We start from the raw sequence: 18264 nt of genomic DNA on the forward strand, positions 1-18264 counted from the left end.
ATTTCAAGAAGTTGCCCCAGGCACCCCAGCATTCACCAACCACCATCCTGATCAATCAGTAGCCATCAACATTCAGGCAAGACCCTCCACCAGCAAAAAGATTATTATTCCTTAGTATTTGCTAGGAAAAAAAGGATTTTTAAGTATGAACATTTGCACATTTTTTAGACATAACGCTATTGCACACTTAATAGACTACAGTATAGTGTAAACGTAACTTATGCATATATACCAGGAAACTAAAAAATTCGTGCGACTCGCTTTGTTGCAGTGATCTGGAAGAACGCGCAATATCTCCGAGGCGCGCCTGGAGGGGGAGCGTTCCTCCTGCTGCGCAGAGCGGCCGGCAGGTGGCGCGCGGCGGCGAGCTCGTTCCCCCTCGGCTTGGGCCAGGTGGACTGGAAGGGGCGGGGGTAACCAGAAGAGGCCAGTGGTGGCCGCCCGCGGTCCCCCGCCCCCTCCACGCAGCGCTCGCGACACGCGTGCCGGGAGGGGCAGCGAGCGGCGGGGCCGGCTGCGCTCTGAGCCCGGGCAGCGCTGCCACCTGCTGTGCGAAGCACCCGGGCGTCCCCGCCGCGCTCAGTTCGAGGTCGGCCACCATGGAGGCGCAGGCACAAGGTGAGTGGTCGCCGTTCGCCCCAAGGGTCCGGTCCGGGGCCGCGCATGACGGCGATTTCCCCGCGTCACCTAACTTTGCTGTCGGACCGAAGGGATTGGTGCCATCCTACGCGTCAGGAACTCCACTCCTACCCGCTCCTTCAGGATCGTGCCTGCTCCCCCAAACTCAGGATTTGCTGTGGGTCTGGGGGTCGGTAAGGGGAGAGGTCCTTTCGCAGAAAATGCGCCCACGGGACGCTCTGGCCCTTTCCGCCCGGTCGCCCCAAACCTCCACAGCCCCGCGGGTGCGCGAAGGACCTGTTGTGCCGGGTCCGGAATCCGCATTTGGTTCCCTTGTCTTTGGGGAGCGGGGAGGAAACGCGCCTCCCCTCACCCGGGGCTGCGGACTTGCATCTTGAGGCTTCCAAGTTGGGAAGTGGGGGGATGGGGACCGGCCGAAGTGGTGGCTCCGGGTCTCCCGGCTACGCGAGGGGCTTCCTGCGCGGGGACCCGCCTTCCGAAGCGAGACGAGCGTTACTGGCCCCCCGAAGCCCAGCGGATCTGCACGTGTGTCCGGGTTACCGCGGTCGGGGAGCGCCCTCTGCCTCCCGGGCGCGCGGGGCCCGGCCGCCGCAGTGTGGCAGCCCCGTCCCTGCGCCCCGCTCTCGGGGCCGCCTGCTCCAGGAGCCCGTGGCGGCTTCAAGAAGGGCGGTCTCGTTTCTTGCGGTCACGCTAGGACCAGGGTTGGGGAATTGCAATGGAATCGTTCAAGAATGGGTGTAAACGGACCGTGGAAAGGGGCAGAGGTGGGCGGGCGTGGAGCGAGTGACAGGTAGGATGGAAATTGACTCAGGAATCCACCTTGGGAGCAACACCCAGAAGGGATGGATCGCGGAGTTGAGCCTTTAAAGCAATCTTATCCTCCTTTCTTCTATACTGTAGGAAATTCTCTGATAGCTTTGAATATAAATAAAAGCCTGTTTAAAAAAAAAAAAGAGGTTCATGACCCTATGTGCTCGCCCTCTAGGGGCAGAAGCGTCCTGAATGAGAACCGTTTGGCTAATGCTCCGGCTTGGAGTCACCCAACAGATTTTCTGCCAGGATTACAATTGAACAGCAGGAACCATACTGGTTCTTTCTGTCAGCCAAGATCCTGCCCATAAAGCTGCCGCTTCCAATATTTTGCCTCCATTATGTAAATAGGAAAGGAAAATTTAACCAAGGGTGGGGGTCAAATTCAAAAGCAGAGGTCAGGTTGGAGGCCTTCAGACCTGAGCTGAAGCAGGTGGGAACAACACTGGAGTTTTCCGCCGTGTCTTGCAGATTGAAATTATTTGGAGTCTTAAATACTGGCCTTGGCCAATCCCATCCCAAACAAATTGGAATCGCTGGGGCTTGGGCATGGGTATATTTGAAAGCTTCCCTGGTGATTCTATAATATTATTCAGTGAGGTCGGAAAAGAACTATAGCAGATAGCAAACATGCATCCAAATTCTGAGGACATCTGAAGCTGCAGATCAGGAACCACTGGTGCCACTGGTTTGCTTTACTCCTGAGATTACTTAACAAATATTGCAGTGCTTTCCTTTGCCAAGCACTGTGCTAGGACGAGCAAAAACAGACCTGATTTCTGCTTCATGAAATTTACAATAGAGGAAGAGACAGACATTAATTTGATAGCTACTTGATAAATAAAATGTAAAATTGCTACTGTGTTAATGCCAGGAAGAGGGCCCCAGAGGGCAGGGAAAGCCTGCAAAACTAAAACCCTGGTATACAATAATCAAAAGAGCACAGATTGTTTATGACATCCCTGTCCCTGTTTTTTGTGTGTTACATCTATTGACTCCTTTCATGGGCACAGCAGTCTCATGAGGTCAGGAGGTAGCTACTGTTCTCATTCCCATTCTACAGAGAGGAAACATTTGTGGAATTAAACTCCTTGTTTACAGCCAGATATGTAAGGAGTAGCAGAGTTGATGCTGTGAGTGCCCCATTCCCACTCCAAGCCTAGGACTTTTAGAGGAAAGATAACCTAAATTCCTGCCCGCCTCTCCGGCCGTCCTTTGGTGCTCTTCCCCTCCCTCTCATGCCTGGATGGAACCTTTGTGGGTGGGGAGGACTAGTAAAAAGGCAAATGAATATGAGGAAAGTGAACAGATTTAAGAAATTCTTAAGAAGGAAAATGAAAATAATTTGGATTGGCTATGATATGAAGGAGGCAGCTTCTTACTTGTACAACCAAATGGATGATGTTTAACTCATAAATCTTCATGTCCCCTGTATTTTAAGTTTTTCATTTCAGACTTTTTTTAGTCATTTAAGCAGCAGGCCTATTAAGTTCTTTAATAATAAAAATTTTCACAAACTATACTTTATATTAAAAAATCTTTTTTTCTACTTGGCACATTTTTTTCTTCTGGCTAAATGAATGGTTGACTCTTAGATACTCTAACTAAGACACTCCTGTGATTTTTGAAGTATAAGTTTCTACCTTCAGTGCAGTTTATTTTAGAATTATCTGGAGTGGAGATGGCTTATCTTTCTGCCTCTTAATCTAGAGACAAGCAAAGATGATTAAGGTTAAATAGGCAGGTGCTGATAAGATGTCCCCTTGTACCATCCAGGAGACCACCCAGGTGCTGGGGACATTGTTTACATATATAGCTCAGTTAATGCCCCAGCAGGTCCTAGAAACTTGCCCTTAAGTGAAATTCTGCAAATATGTTCTTTGATTTTGTGAAAGAATAGATTACTTCCAGGAAAACAAGAAGACATTCTGGGGAGATGGTGGGAGGGAAAACATGAACCGGGATTATGAGTGCAGTGATTCAGTGAGGAGGGGCTGGAGGACAGTGTGGGGTGAGAAGGCCATGGGAGGACAGCTTTCCAGGTGCTTGCCACTGGTGCTGGAGAGTCCTGCTTTAATACAATTGATATGCTAGAGAGGGAATTTGCTGGGAATGTTGCATTTCCCAGAAACATATGGCAGTCCTTCAAAATAAAAACTTCCTGATCCTTTTAAGCTATCTTTCAATATTGCATTATTCTAAATGGAAATAACTTTGTTGTTTTTGCCTTTCCCAATGCTTTAATGTTAAAAGGAAAACTTTCTCTCCATTTAACATTCACATTTTTCTCAAATTAGTAACTGTGTTAGTTTCTTGTGGCTGCTGTAACAAATTACCACAACCTTGGTGGCTTAAAATAATAGAAATTATTCTCTTATACTTTGGAGGTTAGAAGTCAAAAATCATTGTCACTGGGCTGAAATTGGGGTGTTGGCGGGCTGCGCTCTGTCTGGAGACTCTGAGAAATAATCTGTTTCTGCCTCCTCCAGTTTCTGGGGGCTGCCGACTTTCTTTGGCTACATCACTCCAACCTCTATCTTCCTGGTTACGTGGCTTTCTCTTCTGTTTGTGTCAAATCTCCCTCTGCCTCTCTCTTATAAGGACACTTGTGATTTAATTTAGGGCCCACCTAGGTAATCCAGGATAATCTCCTTGTCTCAATACCTTTAATTTAATTACATCTGCAAAAGACCCTTTTTCCATATAAGGTAACATATACAGGTTCCAGGAATTAGGACCTGATATCTTAGGAGACCATTATTCCGTTTACTATAATAACTATTTTTTATATTCAGACATCCTCTCAAGAGTATTCTCAGGAGTCCATGAATGACTTAAAGTAATAAATGTCAGATTAATCCTACCTCTTTTCAAATTTCATTAAATGAAAATGCCATATATACCTTACATTATACTTTGCTCATAGGACATTTACATATTCTTATCTTGTTCCAGGAAGGACTTAGGGCAGTTTATACGGATATATAAAATACAGTAAGATAATGTAAATTAGAAATAGGTGAAAGAAAATAAGGATAAGAAAAGAAAATGAAACAAAGAATGAAGCTCTAGAAAAATGCATACAATTATATCCTTTTTATTGATATTGCATGGAAAGCAAATTCTTGCGCTGCAAACAAAGTATGGTATTTTGTTACAAAACAATAAAATAACCCTTCCTCCCCCTGCCAAATAGCAGCAGGTGCAGTCTTTTATACAGGCATATCTTGGCGATATTGTAGGTTCCCTTTCAGATCACCAGTTCAGTTCCAGAACAAACAAAATATCACAATAAAGCGAGGCATGCAAATTTTATGGTTTTCCAGTAAGTATAAACATTACATTTATACTATACTGTAGTTTGTCAAGTAAGTGTGTAACAGCATTATGCCTAGAAAATGTACCTACCTTGATTAAAAAATACTTTATTGCTAAAAAAATAATAATCATCTGAACTTTCAGTGAGTCATAATCTTTTTGCTGGTGGAGGGTTTTGCCTCAATGACTGCTGACTGATCAGAGTGGTGGTTGCTGAAGGTTGGGACAGTGGTGGGAGTTTCTAAAAATAAGACAACATTGAAGTTTGCCTCATCAATTGACTCTTCCTTTTGTGAAAGATTTCTCTGTAGCATGTGATGCTATTTGATATCATGTTATCCACAGTAGGACTTCTTTCAAAGTCATTCATCTCAAACCCTGCCACTGCTTTATTAAAGAAGTTTATGTAATATTCTAAATCCTTTGTTGTCATTTCAATGATGTTTACAGCATCTTCCCCAGGAGTAGATTCCATCTCAAGAAACCACTTTCTTTGCTCATCCATAAGAATCAACTCATCTGTTCAAGTTATATCTTGAGATTGCAGCAATTCAGTCACATCTTCAGGCTCCACTTCTGATTCTAGTTCTCTTGCTGTCTCCACCACAGTTGTAGCTACCTCCTCCTCTGAAGTCTTCAACCCTTCAAAGTCAGCCATAAGGATTGGAATCAACTTCCAAACTCCTGTTAATGTTGATGTTTTAACCTCCTGTCATGAATCACAGATGTTCTTAATGGTATCTAGAATGGAGAATGCTTTCTAGAAGGTTTTCAATTACTTTGCCCAGATCCATCAGAGGAATCACTATCTATGTCAGCTATACCCTTACAAATTGTATTTCCTAAATAATAACACTTAAATCCTTAAGGGCCCTAGGAGTTTTGGAATAATAAATTAGTATTGATTTCAACTTAAAATCACTTGCTTCATTAGCCCGTAACAAGAGTCAGCTGGTCTTTTGAAGCTTTGAAGCCAGGTATTGACTTCTCTCTAGCTATGAAAGTCCTAGATGGCATCTTCTTCCATTATAAGGCTGTTTTGTCAACATTGAAAAATCTATTGTTCAGTGTAGCCACCTTCATCAATGAGCTTAGCTAGATCTTTTGGATAACTTGCTGCAGCTTCCAAGTCAGCACTTGCTACTCTACCTTGCACTTTTATGTTATAGAGACAGCTTCTTTCCTTAAACCTTATGAACCAACCTCTGCCAGCTTCTAACTTTTCTTCTGCAGCTTCCTCACCTCTCTCAGCCTTTATAGAATTGAGGGTAGTTAGGACTTTGCTCTGGATTGGGCCTTGGTTAGGGAATATTGTGGCTAGCTTGTTCTATCACACCAATCATATTTTTCTCCATATTAGTAACACAGCTGTTTCACTTTCTTATCATTCATGTATTCACTGGAGTAGCACTTTTAATTTCCTTTGAGAACTTTTTCTTTGCATTTGCAACTTGGCAGACTGGCACAGGAGGCCTGGCTTTTGACCTATTTTGGCTTTTGACATGCTTTCCTCACTAAGCTGAATCATTTCTAGCTTTTGATTTAAAGTGAGAGATGTATGACTCTTCCTTTCATTCTAACACTTAGAGGCCATTGTAGAGTTATTAATTGACCTAGTTACAGTATTGTTGTGTCACAGAGAATGGGGAGCCCCAAAGAGAGGAGAGGAATGGGGGAACAGCTGGTTGGTGGAACAGTCAGAATACACAGAACCCTTATCCATTGGCTTTGCTGTCTGACATGGGTGCGGGTCATGGTGCCCCAAAACAATCACAATAGTAACGTGAAAGATCACTGATCATGGATCACTATAATAGATGTAATAATAATGACAACGCTTGAAATATTGTGAGCATTACCAAATGTGACACAGAGACACAACATGAGCACGTGCTGTTGGAAAAACGGTGCTGATAGACTAGCTCAAGGGAGGATTGCCATGAACCTTCAGTTTGTAAAAAGCACAATATCTGCAAAGTGCAGTAAAGTGAAGCTCAAGAAAAGAAAGTATGTCTCTATTATAAGCATCAGGCTAGCCAAGGAAGAAAATTATTTTGCATTTTATATTTAGAATTTTATATTGCGACCAGGCAATATAATCATAAGCCTCAAACTGTGTAAGTTACCCGGTATACATTTTGATATATGATTTTCAAGAGTATTATTAAAACTATCCATACTGCCTTCAAAGCTGCCTCCTATAGTTTTGTTTCCCCTTTAAGTAAAAGTTTTAAAGTAGGTGATGATGTATATGTTAGATGAAGTCAGTCATTTTGAACAAATCACATGCTATTGATATAATTAAAATTCTTTTAAAATCTAATCATACAAGTGATAAATATTATAATATATCAGAACCTATGCAAATTGCCTTGCCTAAGATACATCTTATTTTCTTAATTGGGTAGGCAGAATCCGAGATGTTTCTTAAAAAACTGATAAGCAAAAGAGTCCATTTTTGTGACCTACAATAAGATTTGCTACTTACTAAGGTATAGTAAATAATAAATAAATACTTCAGCAAATATTGATTTGTTAAATATCTCAACAAATATTTATTAATTACTGTAGTAATGGCAAAGGCAAATATTCAACAAACATGTACTGTTAGGAGGCAGTAGGGTATAGTGATTAAGATCCCAGAATCAAGGCAAACTACGTAGATTTTAATTCTGGTATGTTACTTACCATTAATATGACCATGAACAAGTTATTGATCTATCTGGGCCTTGATTTCTACATATGTAATATGAAATAATAGTTCCAATATCATAGGATTATAATGAGGATTTAACAGGTTAATACATGCAAAGTGCTTAAAATAGTGCCTAGCACATGGTAAGAAGTATATAAATATTTGCTGTTGCTTTTATTAGCATATGCCAAAACCTTTGCATTATCTTACTGAAACCTTATAACAATGCCATGAGACAGATATGTTTACTTTTAACTTATAAAACTCAATAGACAGGGAAACTAAAAGTCAGAAAAATTAAGTGAGGAAGACAAGATTCAACTTCAGGTCCTTTTGAGTCCAGAGTGTGAGCTTAACTAAAATGTACTGTGCCTCAGTGTGTACTGGGCAACATGTGCCAAAGCGGAAACAAAGATGAGCTTGACTTGGATCATCTTTTCAGGAGGGCAGCAAAGAAGAGTTGAGAGTCGTCCCTGGGGGTAATTGCACGTAGAACTGATGGGATGATCTATTTCCATCCCAATGGGATTTTTAGAGTGCTAGAGTGAACTAGAGCTAATTCACATTTAGGGAGACGGTAGCGATAATATTTTTAAATGTCAGATACCATGCTAAGCACTTTTAAAAAATATGTTATTTAATTAGTACGACAAACTCACAAGGAAGATAATGTTATTTTTATATTACACATGAGGAAACTGAATGACAGAGTAGTTACAAAACTTTCTCCAATCCAGCTCATACAGCTTGGAAGTGTTGGAGCTGAGATTTGAAATCAGGGAGTTTGACTTCATATACCTTTGGATTTTAATTACCATTCTATAGCATCTCCTTACATTGGTATGCATAAGCAGTTAGTGTGCAAAGTTACAACTAACGATTTTGCTTTGTATTCTGCATGGTCAAAGAGGTTTTAAAGGGGCAGAGTTTAACTGCACTGTTCATTCCATATGTGGCCAGGGTCTAGGTCTGGGAATATGAATGGAACTCAGTGTCCCTGAGATCTTTAAGAACAAGCCTCATGATATGACAAGTTGGGCGGAAAGCTCATTTATCAACAGCGTGCTATTTTAGTTTGGTTTTCAAGATGAGAAGTCTGTAAAAGTCACATGACATGTGATTCTTGGAGCCGGTGTAGAATTTTACAACCACCTCAAGGAAAAGTTAGTTCAAATATGGTTCAAATATGTTATTCCACTTGGTGTTCATCTGTATTCAGTAATCTCAGGACTTTAAAATAAATAAAAATCATATGATCTGTGTGCTTGTTTCCAGAAACTAGAATCTCTATTCTTTAGATGCTGGCTGAAAGGACTGATTTCAATGAGTACCCCTCCCCCAAAAAGAAAGAAAGAAAACTTTTTTCGTCTCCTAAGTATTATAATTACTTGTTTACATGAATATGTTTTATTCATTTAACCTTCTTCCAAACATATTGGCACAATACCTACTTTAGGAAAATAACTAATAAAATTGTTGAAAGAAATCAACAGTCAGAGAATTTGTCCCCAAGCTACTCTAAATAATCTCTGTGTTAAATTTTTGGGGCCTACACTGGCAAGTGAAGAAAAGAAGACACCTGCCTCAGTCATCAGCTGGTTTGCTCTCCATGTGTGCAGATATTCACCACTACTGGAATGTTCTGGAATGCCCACAACAACACCTTGAAGCCACCTCTTAAATTTACTAAGTCACTTTGCAGTTAAGAATGCATAAAAGATGACCCCAAAATGTGGATTTTTCAAGTCTATCATTGGACTTTTCATTGAATACTTAAGAAATAAACTGTGATTTATTTAAAATATATGCATTAGATTAAGAATCATTGCTAATGTATCAAGGACAGCAGTAGAAGAGTCTAATGAATTTGAATTGGCTACAAGGAAGCTTTGGGTCCTCAAGGAAAGATGAATTTTAAATAGTTTCTCACAGTGTGAACCGTTTATAAGTGCTGCATTTTGATGCAGAGGAAGTGAAATTCCCAGAATAAAACCAGAAATCTCCAAGAATACCCTTAGTCATATTGCTTCTTTCTCAAAAGGCAAGAATCTGGCACTTGGCCATAGCCAGATCGTGTACCATACACTGAAAATGCATGTGTATGTTACACCTCATCTCCAAACTTACCCATGTGTATTTGTATCTTATACAAAGTACTTTTTCCCTGGCATATATCTAAAATATAGACTCCTCTTCAACTCCTTGGAAATTGCAAAATACATTTTTTCTTATAATTAGAAATTTCTTTTGTCAATCAATAGCAAGAGCATCTTGTTGAGGAGCATGGAACCAATTGATTTAAGATGAAGAATTCTGTGAAAGTCACATGACATGTGATTCTTAGGAGCAGTATAGAATTTTATCACTAGTTGCAAGGAAAAGCCAGCTCAAATATGGAATGGTTCAAATATGTTATTGCACTTGGTGTTCATCTGTATCCAATAATCTCAGGACTTCAAAATAAATAACTCATAGAATCTGTGTGCTTATTTCCAGAAAGGAAGATCTGTACTCTTTAGATGCTGGCTGAAAGGACTAATTTCAATGAGTACCCAAAAAAAGAAAGCCTTTTATTGTCTCATGAGTATTATAATTACTTGTTTACATGAATATGTTTTATTCATTTAACCATCTCCCAAGCATATTCATGGAAGCAGAACTGATTCATTCAAAAGAAAAAGCCAATTTGGGATGGGGGTTGTGGGAGATCTTCTCAGATCTCTCAGTTTTAATGTCTCTGGCTGTTGGATATTTGTGGTTTTTCACTGATTTTTCCCCCTTACACATGAATGAGCTGAGAACAGCAATAATGAGAGCTAAAAACAGCATTGTCTATAAATATTTCCCAACATTTTGGTTTCCAGAATAGTTTCATTTCTACACAAAGACATCATGGAAAGATGGTTTCCCTGACTTAAGAGTTAGGATAGGCCAAAAGGAAAGTATAGATCTTGACCCCTATTATTCTCTTTTAGATATCCCAGGACTCCAACGGGAAGTTCCAAGATGTCCATGCTACCTGTAAAGTTTATTTTAATTGGTTGGAATGCTCTTATAGGCACTATAGTAGAGGAAGAACTTTTCCCCCACCCTCTTAGGCCAACTGCTTGGGGTCCTGTGAATTAAAATGACAACAGATTAACAGGAGAAAAAAGCCCACAAAGTTATTTATTTTTAAGTTTTATTTGCATGAGAGTATCACAGAAAGAAAGGAATACCTCAAGGAGTGGTAAGATTTGAGAGTTTATATACCATTTTTACAATGGAAAAGGAAAGGGGGAAAATGTAATATTGGAAAATTATTTACATCTACCTTCATCGCACAGTTTGGGTACTTACCATGAAATATTATTGTTTGCAATGACCCAGGAATTCACAACATACGAAAGCACAAAAACTACCTCATTGTGGAGATCTGACCTCAGGAAGAGAAAGAACTTGGTGCCAGTGTTTTGTTTGACTCTTGACCCTCAAGGGGCTCAGCACCCTCTTTACTCAGACAGTGCCCTGAGACCCACCAGAAGGAGTGTCCTGTCCTCTTGGTACCCTCTCTTCTCAGATGGCGTCCTGTGCCCACCTCTGCAGAACTGGTCTCTGTCCTTCTCAGATCTTTGTCCTTTCTTTTTATCCCTTCTCCAAGGCTGAGGGAAAATAAATGTTTTGGTTTAATGTAATAGGACCTGTTATATAATGGTCTCATATAATAGCTTTGATTTTAGATTCCATTAGATTTGGAAAAAGAAAACATTAGTATTCACTTGCATTCTCTCCCTATCTCACCATCCCCCATCCCTTCCTTTCCTTCCTTCTCTTTTCAAGTGTACCAAATCCAGTGGTGACTTCTCAGTCCCCGTCTTAGTTGACCTATTAGCATCACATGGCACAGTGGCCCACTATCTCTACTTGAAGCACTTTGTTCACTTGGTTTCCAGGACACTGAACTCTCTTTGTTTTCCTCCTTCTTCACAAACCCGCTCAGTCTCCTTTGCTAACTGCTGGCAGACCCCAGGGATCAGTCCTTGGCCTACTTCTCTTTTCTATCTACACTAACTCTCTTGGTGATCTCCTTATGACTCATGGTTTTGAATTCAATCCATATGCTAAAAACTCCAAAATTTATTTTTCCAGCCTGGACCTCGCTCCTCAAATTCAGACTGCCCACTTGGTGTGTCAACATGGATGTCTAATATGCATACTGAATTTAACATGCCTAACATTGATCTCTTCATCTCTCTCCTCCAAGATATTGCTAGTCCTCCCAAAGTCATCCCCATTTCAGTTAATGGCAAATCCATTTTAAATGGAAAAGCCCAAAACCTGTCCTCCAAAGTTTGGCTTTGTTTTTTGCCTCTACCCCTTTCTAATATGTCATACCAGCTCTACTTTCGAAACATATCTAAAGTGGAACAGCTTTCCATCACCTCTGCTGGTATTGCCTGGCTCCAGGATTCCCTCCCCTCTCACCTGGATCACTGCAGGAGTTTCCTAGCAGGTCAGCTTTCGGTGTATTCTCACAACCGAGTGATCCTCTCAATGTGTTGTATCATGCCACTCCTCTCTGCGAAATTCTCCAGTAACTCCTTAGTTCATGCAGAATAAAGAGTAAAGTTTTTACAATGGCCTTTGCTTCCTGCCCCATTATTTCTCTGACCTCATCTTCTGATGCACTCTCCCTTAATTCCCTTTGTTTCTTCTTCAGAATCTTTGAATTTATTAATCCCTCTGTCTCTAAAATTCTTCCCCAGATATTTTCCTGGCCTTCCACCCTCTTTGGTTCTTTAGCCAGCTGTTTCTGGTCAGTGTTACCCTTAGACCTGGTGCCTGGATCCTGTTGTTGGTAGACTATTCTCCCTAGGTCTCTCAGGTTTCTGTACAGCTCATCTTCTGAGCAAAGGTATTAACAGCTAATCTTCTCTGGACTCTCTTTTCAAGGATGTTTGCACTGTAGGCAGCCTTAGAAGATAGAGACTGTCTTCCTTAGGGGCAGATTTATTTACTGTCCAGGCTAATAAAGATAAAGACCAAATGTTGGGTAGATTTGCTAGCAGCCCCTATCTACATCGGGGTTTCCTAATCTCAGGGTTACTCTCCTGTAACACACCCTACTGTGTAAACAGGCAACACCTGGCCCTCATCACATCACCCTGTTGGAATTAGGGCTCAGGGAACTGGTGCAATGATGGTACTCTGGCTACTGCTATTGCTGTGAGGAGTAAATTATCTTTTGTCTGAGACCCAGGAGCCTGTGTGTTCTGCCAGCATCCATGAAATTGGCAGGCTAATTTGCTGGCTTGCAAATAGGGTAAAAATCTGACCCTTCACAATTCTTAACGCTGTCCTGAGCCTTTGGCTATAGAGGGCCCCACTTTAGTCCTTTTCTGGTTGAGCCTTTGTTCAGAGTGAGTAGTTTTTAGGCCCACCTGGAACCTGTGCCTCCCCATTTAGATCATGCTCTGGGTATCTGAGACTCCAGAACTCCCTGCCCAGACAGCCCACAGTGTGTTAGCAGGCTTCCACGAGCCTTCCGTGGACAGGCTATGCTGCTGCAATGCACATTCCTAATCCTGACAGATGACTGAGAGCTGGTTGATTTTCACGGTGCCAGTGAGAGTAGCTTGAACATATAGGCCAGGAAACTAGTTTTCAAAGTGTTATTCCTTGACCAGAACCATCAGCTTCACCAGGGAACTTGTTAAAAATGCAAGTTCTTAGGCCCCACCCTAGGCCCACCAAATCAGAAACCTTGGGAGTGAGCCAGTTGTCTTTGAACTTGCCCACTAGGTGATTCTGATGCCCACTCATGTTTGAGGATGTGTGTGACAAACACGATGGGATGTAACTCCCATGATTATGTCACCTTACTAAGACACCATCTGAGCAGATGAGTTGAGACCCTCCTTGTGAGTTGATAAAGTAAGCAGCCGTGTTGAAGAAACCCACATGGCCAGGAACTGTGGGTGTCTTCTGGGACCTAAGGAAAGCAGCAAAAACCTGCTCTATAGCTGCCAGAATATGAGTTCTGCCAATAATCTAAATGAGCCTTGAAGCAATTCTCCCTTGGTTGAGCCTCTAGATGAGAATATAGCCTGGCTGACACTTTGATTGCCGCCTTGTGTAACCCTGAGCAGAGGAACCAACTAAGCTGTGCCTGGATTTCTGATCCACGGAAATTCTAAGATAATAAATGTGTGTTGTTTTAAACAGCTAACTTTGTGATAATTTGTTATGCAGCGATGGCGAACTAACAGTGCAGGGGTCTGTGTGGGAAGAGAGGACGGGCTGTATGCCTTCTCTTGTGCTTGTGCTTTGAGTTCAGCCAACTTTAGTGATGGTCGCCTCCTGGGCCCTTGATATAAAATCGCACCCTGCCCCCTTGCCACACACACACAGACGCTATTTCCCATCCCTGCTCTTTGCTTTTCTTTTTAGCAGCTATGCCTCTCTAACATGCTATACATGTACATGTTAGATATGTGAAATATGTATATTACCTAACTTATTTTGTTCATTGTCTCTTCCTACTCCTCCTAAATGTAAGTTCTGCAAGGCCAAGATATTTTAGTGTTGGTCACTGCTTACTCTCCAGCACTTGGAACAGGGCTTGTGAAATAGTAGTGGTTCAATCAATATTTATTGAATAAATGAAGCAAGGTGCAATCTTTTGGAAACTCTACTGGTTCCTGGTAAATGCTCTACTGAAATCAACAGGTTCTTCCTACTGTCTTTGCTCAGTATCATGTAATTGCCTGAATGATAAAAATCAATGAGAAGGAAATAATTTAAACAAAGTAGGTAAGTAAACTTTCTTTGCCCTTCCCCCATAAAGAAGAATAAACCGACCCTGGGTTTGCTGTTCTTACAAGACAAGAGTTCATCTACCAATATTGTTATTGAATATAACCCTTAATGTCTATCAGCAGGTCTCTCCTTATTGCACGGCCGCCTGGCGCTGTGTGTCTGTGTGTGAGTGTGAGCACGTGCTCACAGAAGGAATCCAAGAGAAAGACAGAGTCCAGCATCCTGTTAATCTGAGCCCCATTTTCCTTTCTATCATCCCTTAATTACAAGGCAGTTCCTGGCTTAGTCATTTGAGCCAAAGGAATTTCCACTTGGAGTCAGGCACATGGTCCAAGGAATGGTCTATAGAGTGCCTTCATTGTCCTCCTCAGCAGAAGTCTAAATTTTTCTCCAGGTAGTTATTTTCTTTTGTTCTCTGTTATTCATCTCTTGATCAAACCTTTTGGCAGGGGGTGGGGACCTCATGCAGAGAGAGTGCACTGGACTGGGAGCCAGGAGGCCTGGCTCTGACCTTAGCTTTGCCAGCAATCTGTCACTCCCCTCTCCCGGCCTCTTGTTTGTTCATCTCTTTTCTGAGAGCGTTGGATCACATGCTCTTCGAGGTCCTGCCTAGCCCATTCTTAAGAAACCTGTTCAAATTCCCTAAACAGGTGTTGCTTTTAAAATATATACATACATGCATATGTTTCCTAAACTATATTTTCCTATGTGGAAAGTCTGCAGCCAACTTAGATATTTTCATTTTCTAATATAATTCCTAAAATTCATTCTGGGTGCTGATGCTTCTCATTTAAAGAATGACTGCACACCCACATAAGCTACTTCTCCAGTCTGAGCTGGCTGCGGTCATGTGGGAGGAAGTCAGGAGGAAGAACACAGAAGGAAGCAAAATAAAGGATCTGTCCTATAAAGGGATTCTTATCCAGTGGTGAAGAGCCTGGATATTGTCAAAAAGATTTCAATTCATTTCCCAGTTCTGTCCCTTCTTAGCAATGTGACTTTTAACTTGCCCAAGTCTCAATTTGCTCTTCTACAAAATAGTGGAAATGGCGGCCATGAGTGGGCTTTGTGATTATTCAGTGAGATGATGCCCGTAAAGTGCTTATGACACTTGGGCGCTAGTGATACTATGATGTTTGGCTACCGTTACGGCAATGGAAAAGAAAGATGAGATTCATTTATTAATTTCTCATGAAATATGGATTGAACACCCCTTGTGCCAGGCTCTGAACTAGGTGCTAGGGAAACAGATGAACGAACCAAAGACCTTCCTTTGTGAGCTTACCACCCTATTTTTGTTGTAGCAGTTAGCTGTCAAGCAACTATTTTTAATGCATTCTTTTATCTGAAAGTTCTTTGGATTTTTGTACACCACCTACCACAAAGTTAAAAATAGCTTTCTGGAGCTAAGGAAAGGTGAGTAGGTTGAAGATAGAAATAAATATTTAAGCTGATAGAATTTGGCTATCTGGCCTGGATGCAAATCAGAAGCATAAATTTTACCTACCAAAACACACCAAATTTTCTAACAAGGAGCTAAATGTTTTAAATGATAGCTGTTCTTGTTCCTTCTTTACTTATTGGGATGAAAGCTTAAAGAGACTCATAGCAGACATACAAAACAATGTTCATTGTTTGGACACATTTTGAGGAAAAACAGGATAAATGTTTTGCTTACATTTCCATTACTTCTCTTACAATAATTGAGTCAAGCAACATGGGAAATGCAGAGGTGCTCATCTTTTCACTTAGCAGATCTTATTCCTGGTCTTGTGTGGCTCAGGTGTTCATAACGGTGCAGCCTTGCTGAAGGAGTGCAAAGCCCATGGAAAGGGCGTGTGTTCTTGATGGCAGGACTTTGAACATCCTGGTGTCGGTTGCTTAGCAGCATGCTTGAGACCTCTGCGTATCTGAAAAGCTTCTAATGACAAAGGGAGAGTTCAGTGCTTGCTGTTTTCAATGTTTCAAAAAATAAATAAAGCACAAATGAAAACAATGAAAGCTTCTAATATGTATGTATATATATACATATATAACGTCTGTGTACACAAACACACACACACACATCACTATCATCTTTGCCTGATTTTTCTTTTTCTCCCAACTAGCCTTTAAAGTTCCTTGGGAGCAGGGACTTTGTTTTCTTTTTTGTTACATCCCCAGTGTCTAGAACAGTGATTGATCCATGAAAAACACTCCATAAATCTTGTGGAGAAAAAAAAATAGACGAATTAATAAATGAATAAGAAGACATAGCATCTTACATAACCCTGGCAAGGGTTAACAGGATGAATATTTCAACTTTTCTGAGAAATAAATGGTTTTTAAAAAATTTTTATTTTAACTTCTTATAAAAGTTCCTAAAATTAAAGAAGTGCTAGAGTGGTCGGAAGAATTTTCAGTAGTCTAACATTGTCATTACAATATTGTTCCCAACATGGAAGTCCTGAAGACTATGTTAAGCTTAGGAGTCTGAGTGTGTCCACATAAAGATAGAAGCTGGGCTGAAACCTCTCTCTTGAGAAGTTTCACTTAAGAAAAGGAGAGTGAGGGGGTGGAGAAGGTAAGGGGGAAATATGGAAGTGAGGAGGAGGAGTCCACAAAAGTGAGCCCTGGAGGAAGAAAAAGAAACAGAGAAGGAGAGAGGACAAGATGACAGGAGACTGAGCAGAGAAACTCGGAACAAAAGATGGTTCTGGTGGTGCTTTTCCAGGAAGTGCTAAAACCAACTCCTAGTTTCCTCTATGAAAACTTTAATATATTCTGCCTTGGTTATTCAGATTTTGTGGGATTAGAGTTTTGTTGTAGGAGAGCTCAAAAGAAAAGAGGTCACTGAACAGGTGATGTATTTTCTGCGAAGAAATAGGTATTCAATTTCTCCCCATCTCCATTAAACAAGTACTGAGCAAATTCTTACAGACTGTCAGTGTGTGATATGCAAATGAACCGTGTGTTTTGGGTGTCCATGTTCTTCTGGCTGCCCTGGCGTGAAGGTTCCAACCTAGTAGAAGGACAGAAGGGGAGAACTCAGCCGACTCCTGTGGGGATGGTTTGCCCAGACAGCTGGTTTTCAGTGTGACTGAAAACCTTGAATTGGCAACACCTGGTCAAATTATTTTAACCTGACAAATCAAAGTCTTTACGGAAATAAAAGCTACAATAATTTGGTGGCATTTTCTTCTAAAATGCACATGTAGTCTTCTCTGCTTAGCTAGTTTATAGAGATTTATGAGAAAACATGTCCATATTCTCATGTTGCTTAAAAACATTATTCTGGATGCCACAGTAGTTATTGAACTAAACTTGTAAAACACTGATTTCCTTCCCTGAATGTGTCACCTCTCCAAGTCCTCGCTGACAGCCTGCGAGAGTTTGAAATATTGATGAGTATGAATCTATTCATCTCCAAATTTCACTGACCTTTCAGTGGAGAATATTTTTAGCTTTTTTGAGAATTTTAGGCAGAGGAAATCGCCTACAGAAATATCAGATTATGTGGGTATTCTTTCAGTTTCATAAAACTCAAGAGGGGGTTCTGTAAAATGAATATTTGAGTCATCATTAGCCTTATCCTAATATAGGATAAGGTCATTTTTGAGTAAGCTACCAAGAAAGATTGTGTAATTTAAAAGCATATCCTTCTTGCAAAATCTAATCTTAATACAAATAGATGTAATAATTCTGATAATCATTTGTTTAGGTCCTGTGTAAATAACATTGTGTGTTATTAAATTACCTCTGGCATCCTAGTGGATATGGTAAAGGTTGCTACTGATCTCTTAGCTTTTTGAGCTTTATGATAGATTCATCAACACATTGGTGACATCTACTCTTGATCAGACTTAATGGCTAGTTCACCGTTAGACATTTTCTCTGACTCCCATTTTCCAAACCCACTTTCTACTTTCCCTTCTTACGGCATTCACAGAGGGTGGTTTTGTCCACCTACAATGCTGTTGTTGCTGCCCAACCAGGTTCCTTTGCCCGCTGCCCACGAGGAAGCC

General features: G+C 41.0%; 1 protein-coding gene across 7 annotated transcripts in view; it reads left to right on the forward strand.

Moving 5' to 3' along the window:
* Positions 1–309: 309 nt before the first annotated feature.
* Positions 310–18264, forward strand: part of TPD52L1 (TPD52 like 1) — a 78272-nt gene continuing 60317 nt past the window's right edge. For 5 of the 7 annotated variants that reach the window (XM_045544292.1, XM_045544297.1, XM_045544293.1 and 2 more), the window contains exon 1: positions 399–618. In XM_045544292.1, the coding sequence (XP_045400248.1) occupies positions 600–618 (19 nt within the window). In that variant the 5' untranslated portion in view covers positions 399–599. Of the gene's footprint in view, positions 619–18264 lie in introns of all 7 variants that reach the window. The other 2 variants (XM_045544291.1, XM_045544299.1) reach the window with 1 other exon arrangement.

This window comes from Lemur catta, chromosome 2, assembly GCF_020740605.2.
Source record: "Lemur catta isolate mLemCat1 chromosome 2, mLemCat1.pri, whole genome shotgun sequence".
NCBI lineage: Eukaryota > Metazoa > Chordata > Mammalia > Primates > Lemuridae > Lemur > Lemur catta.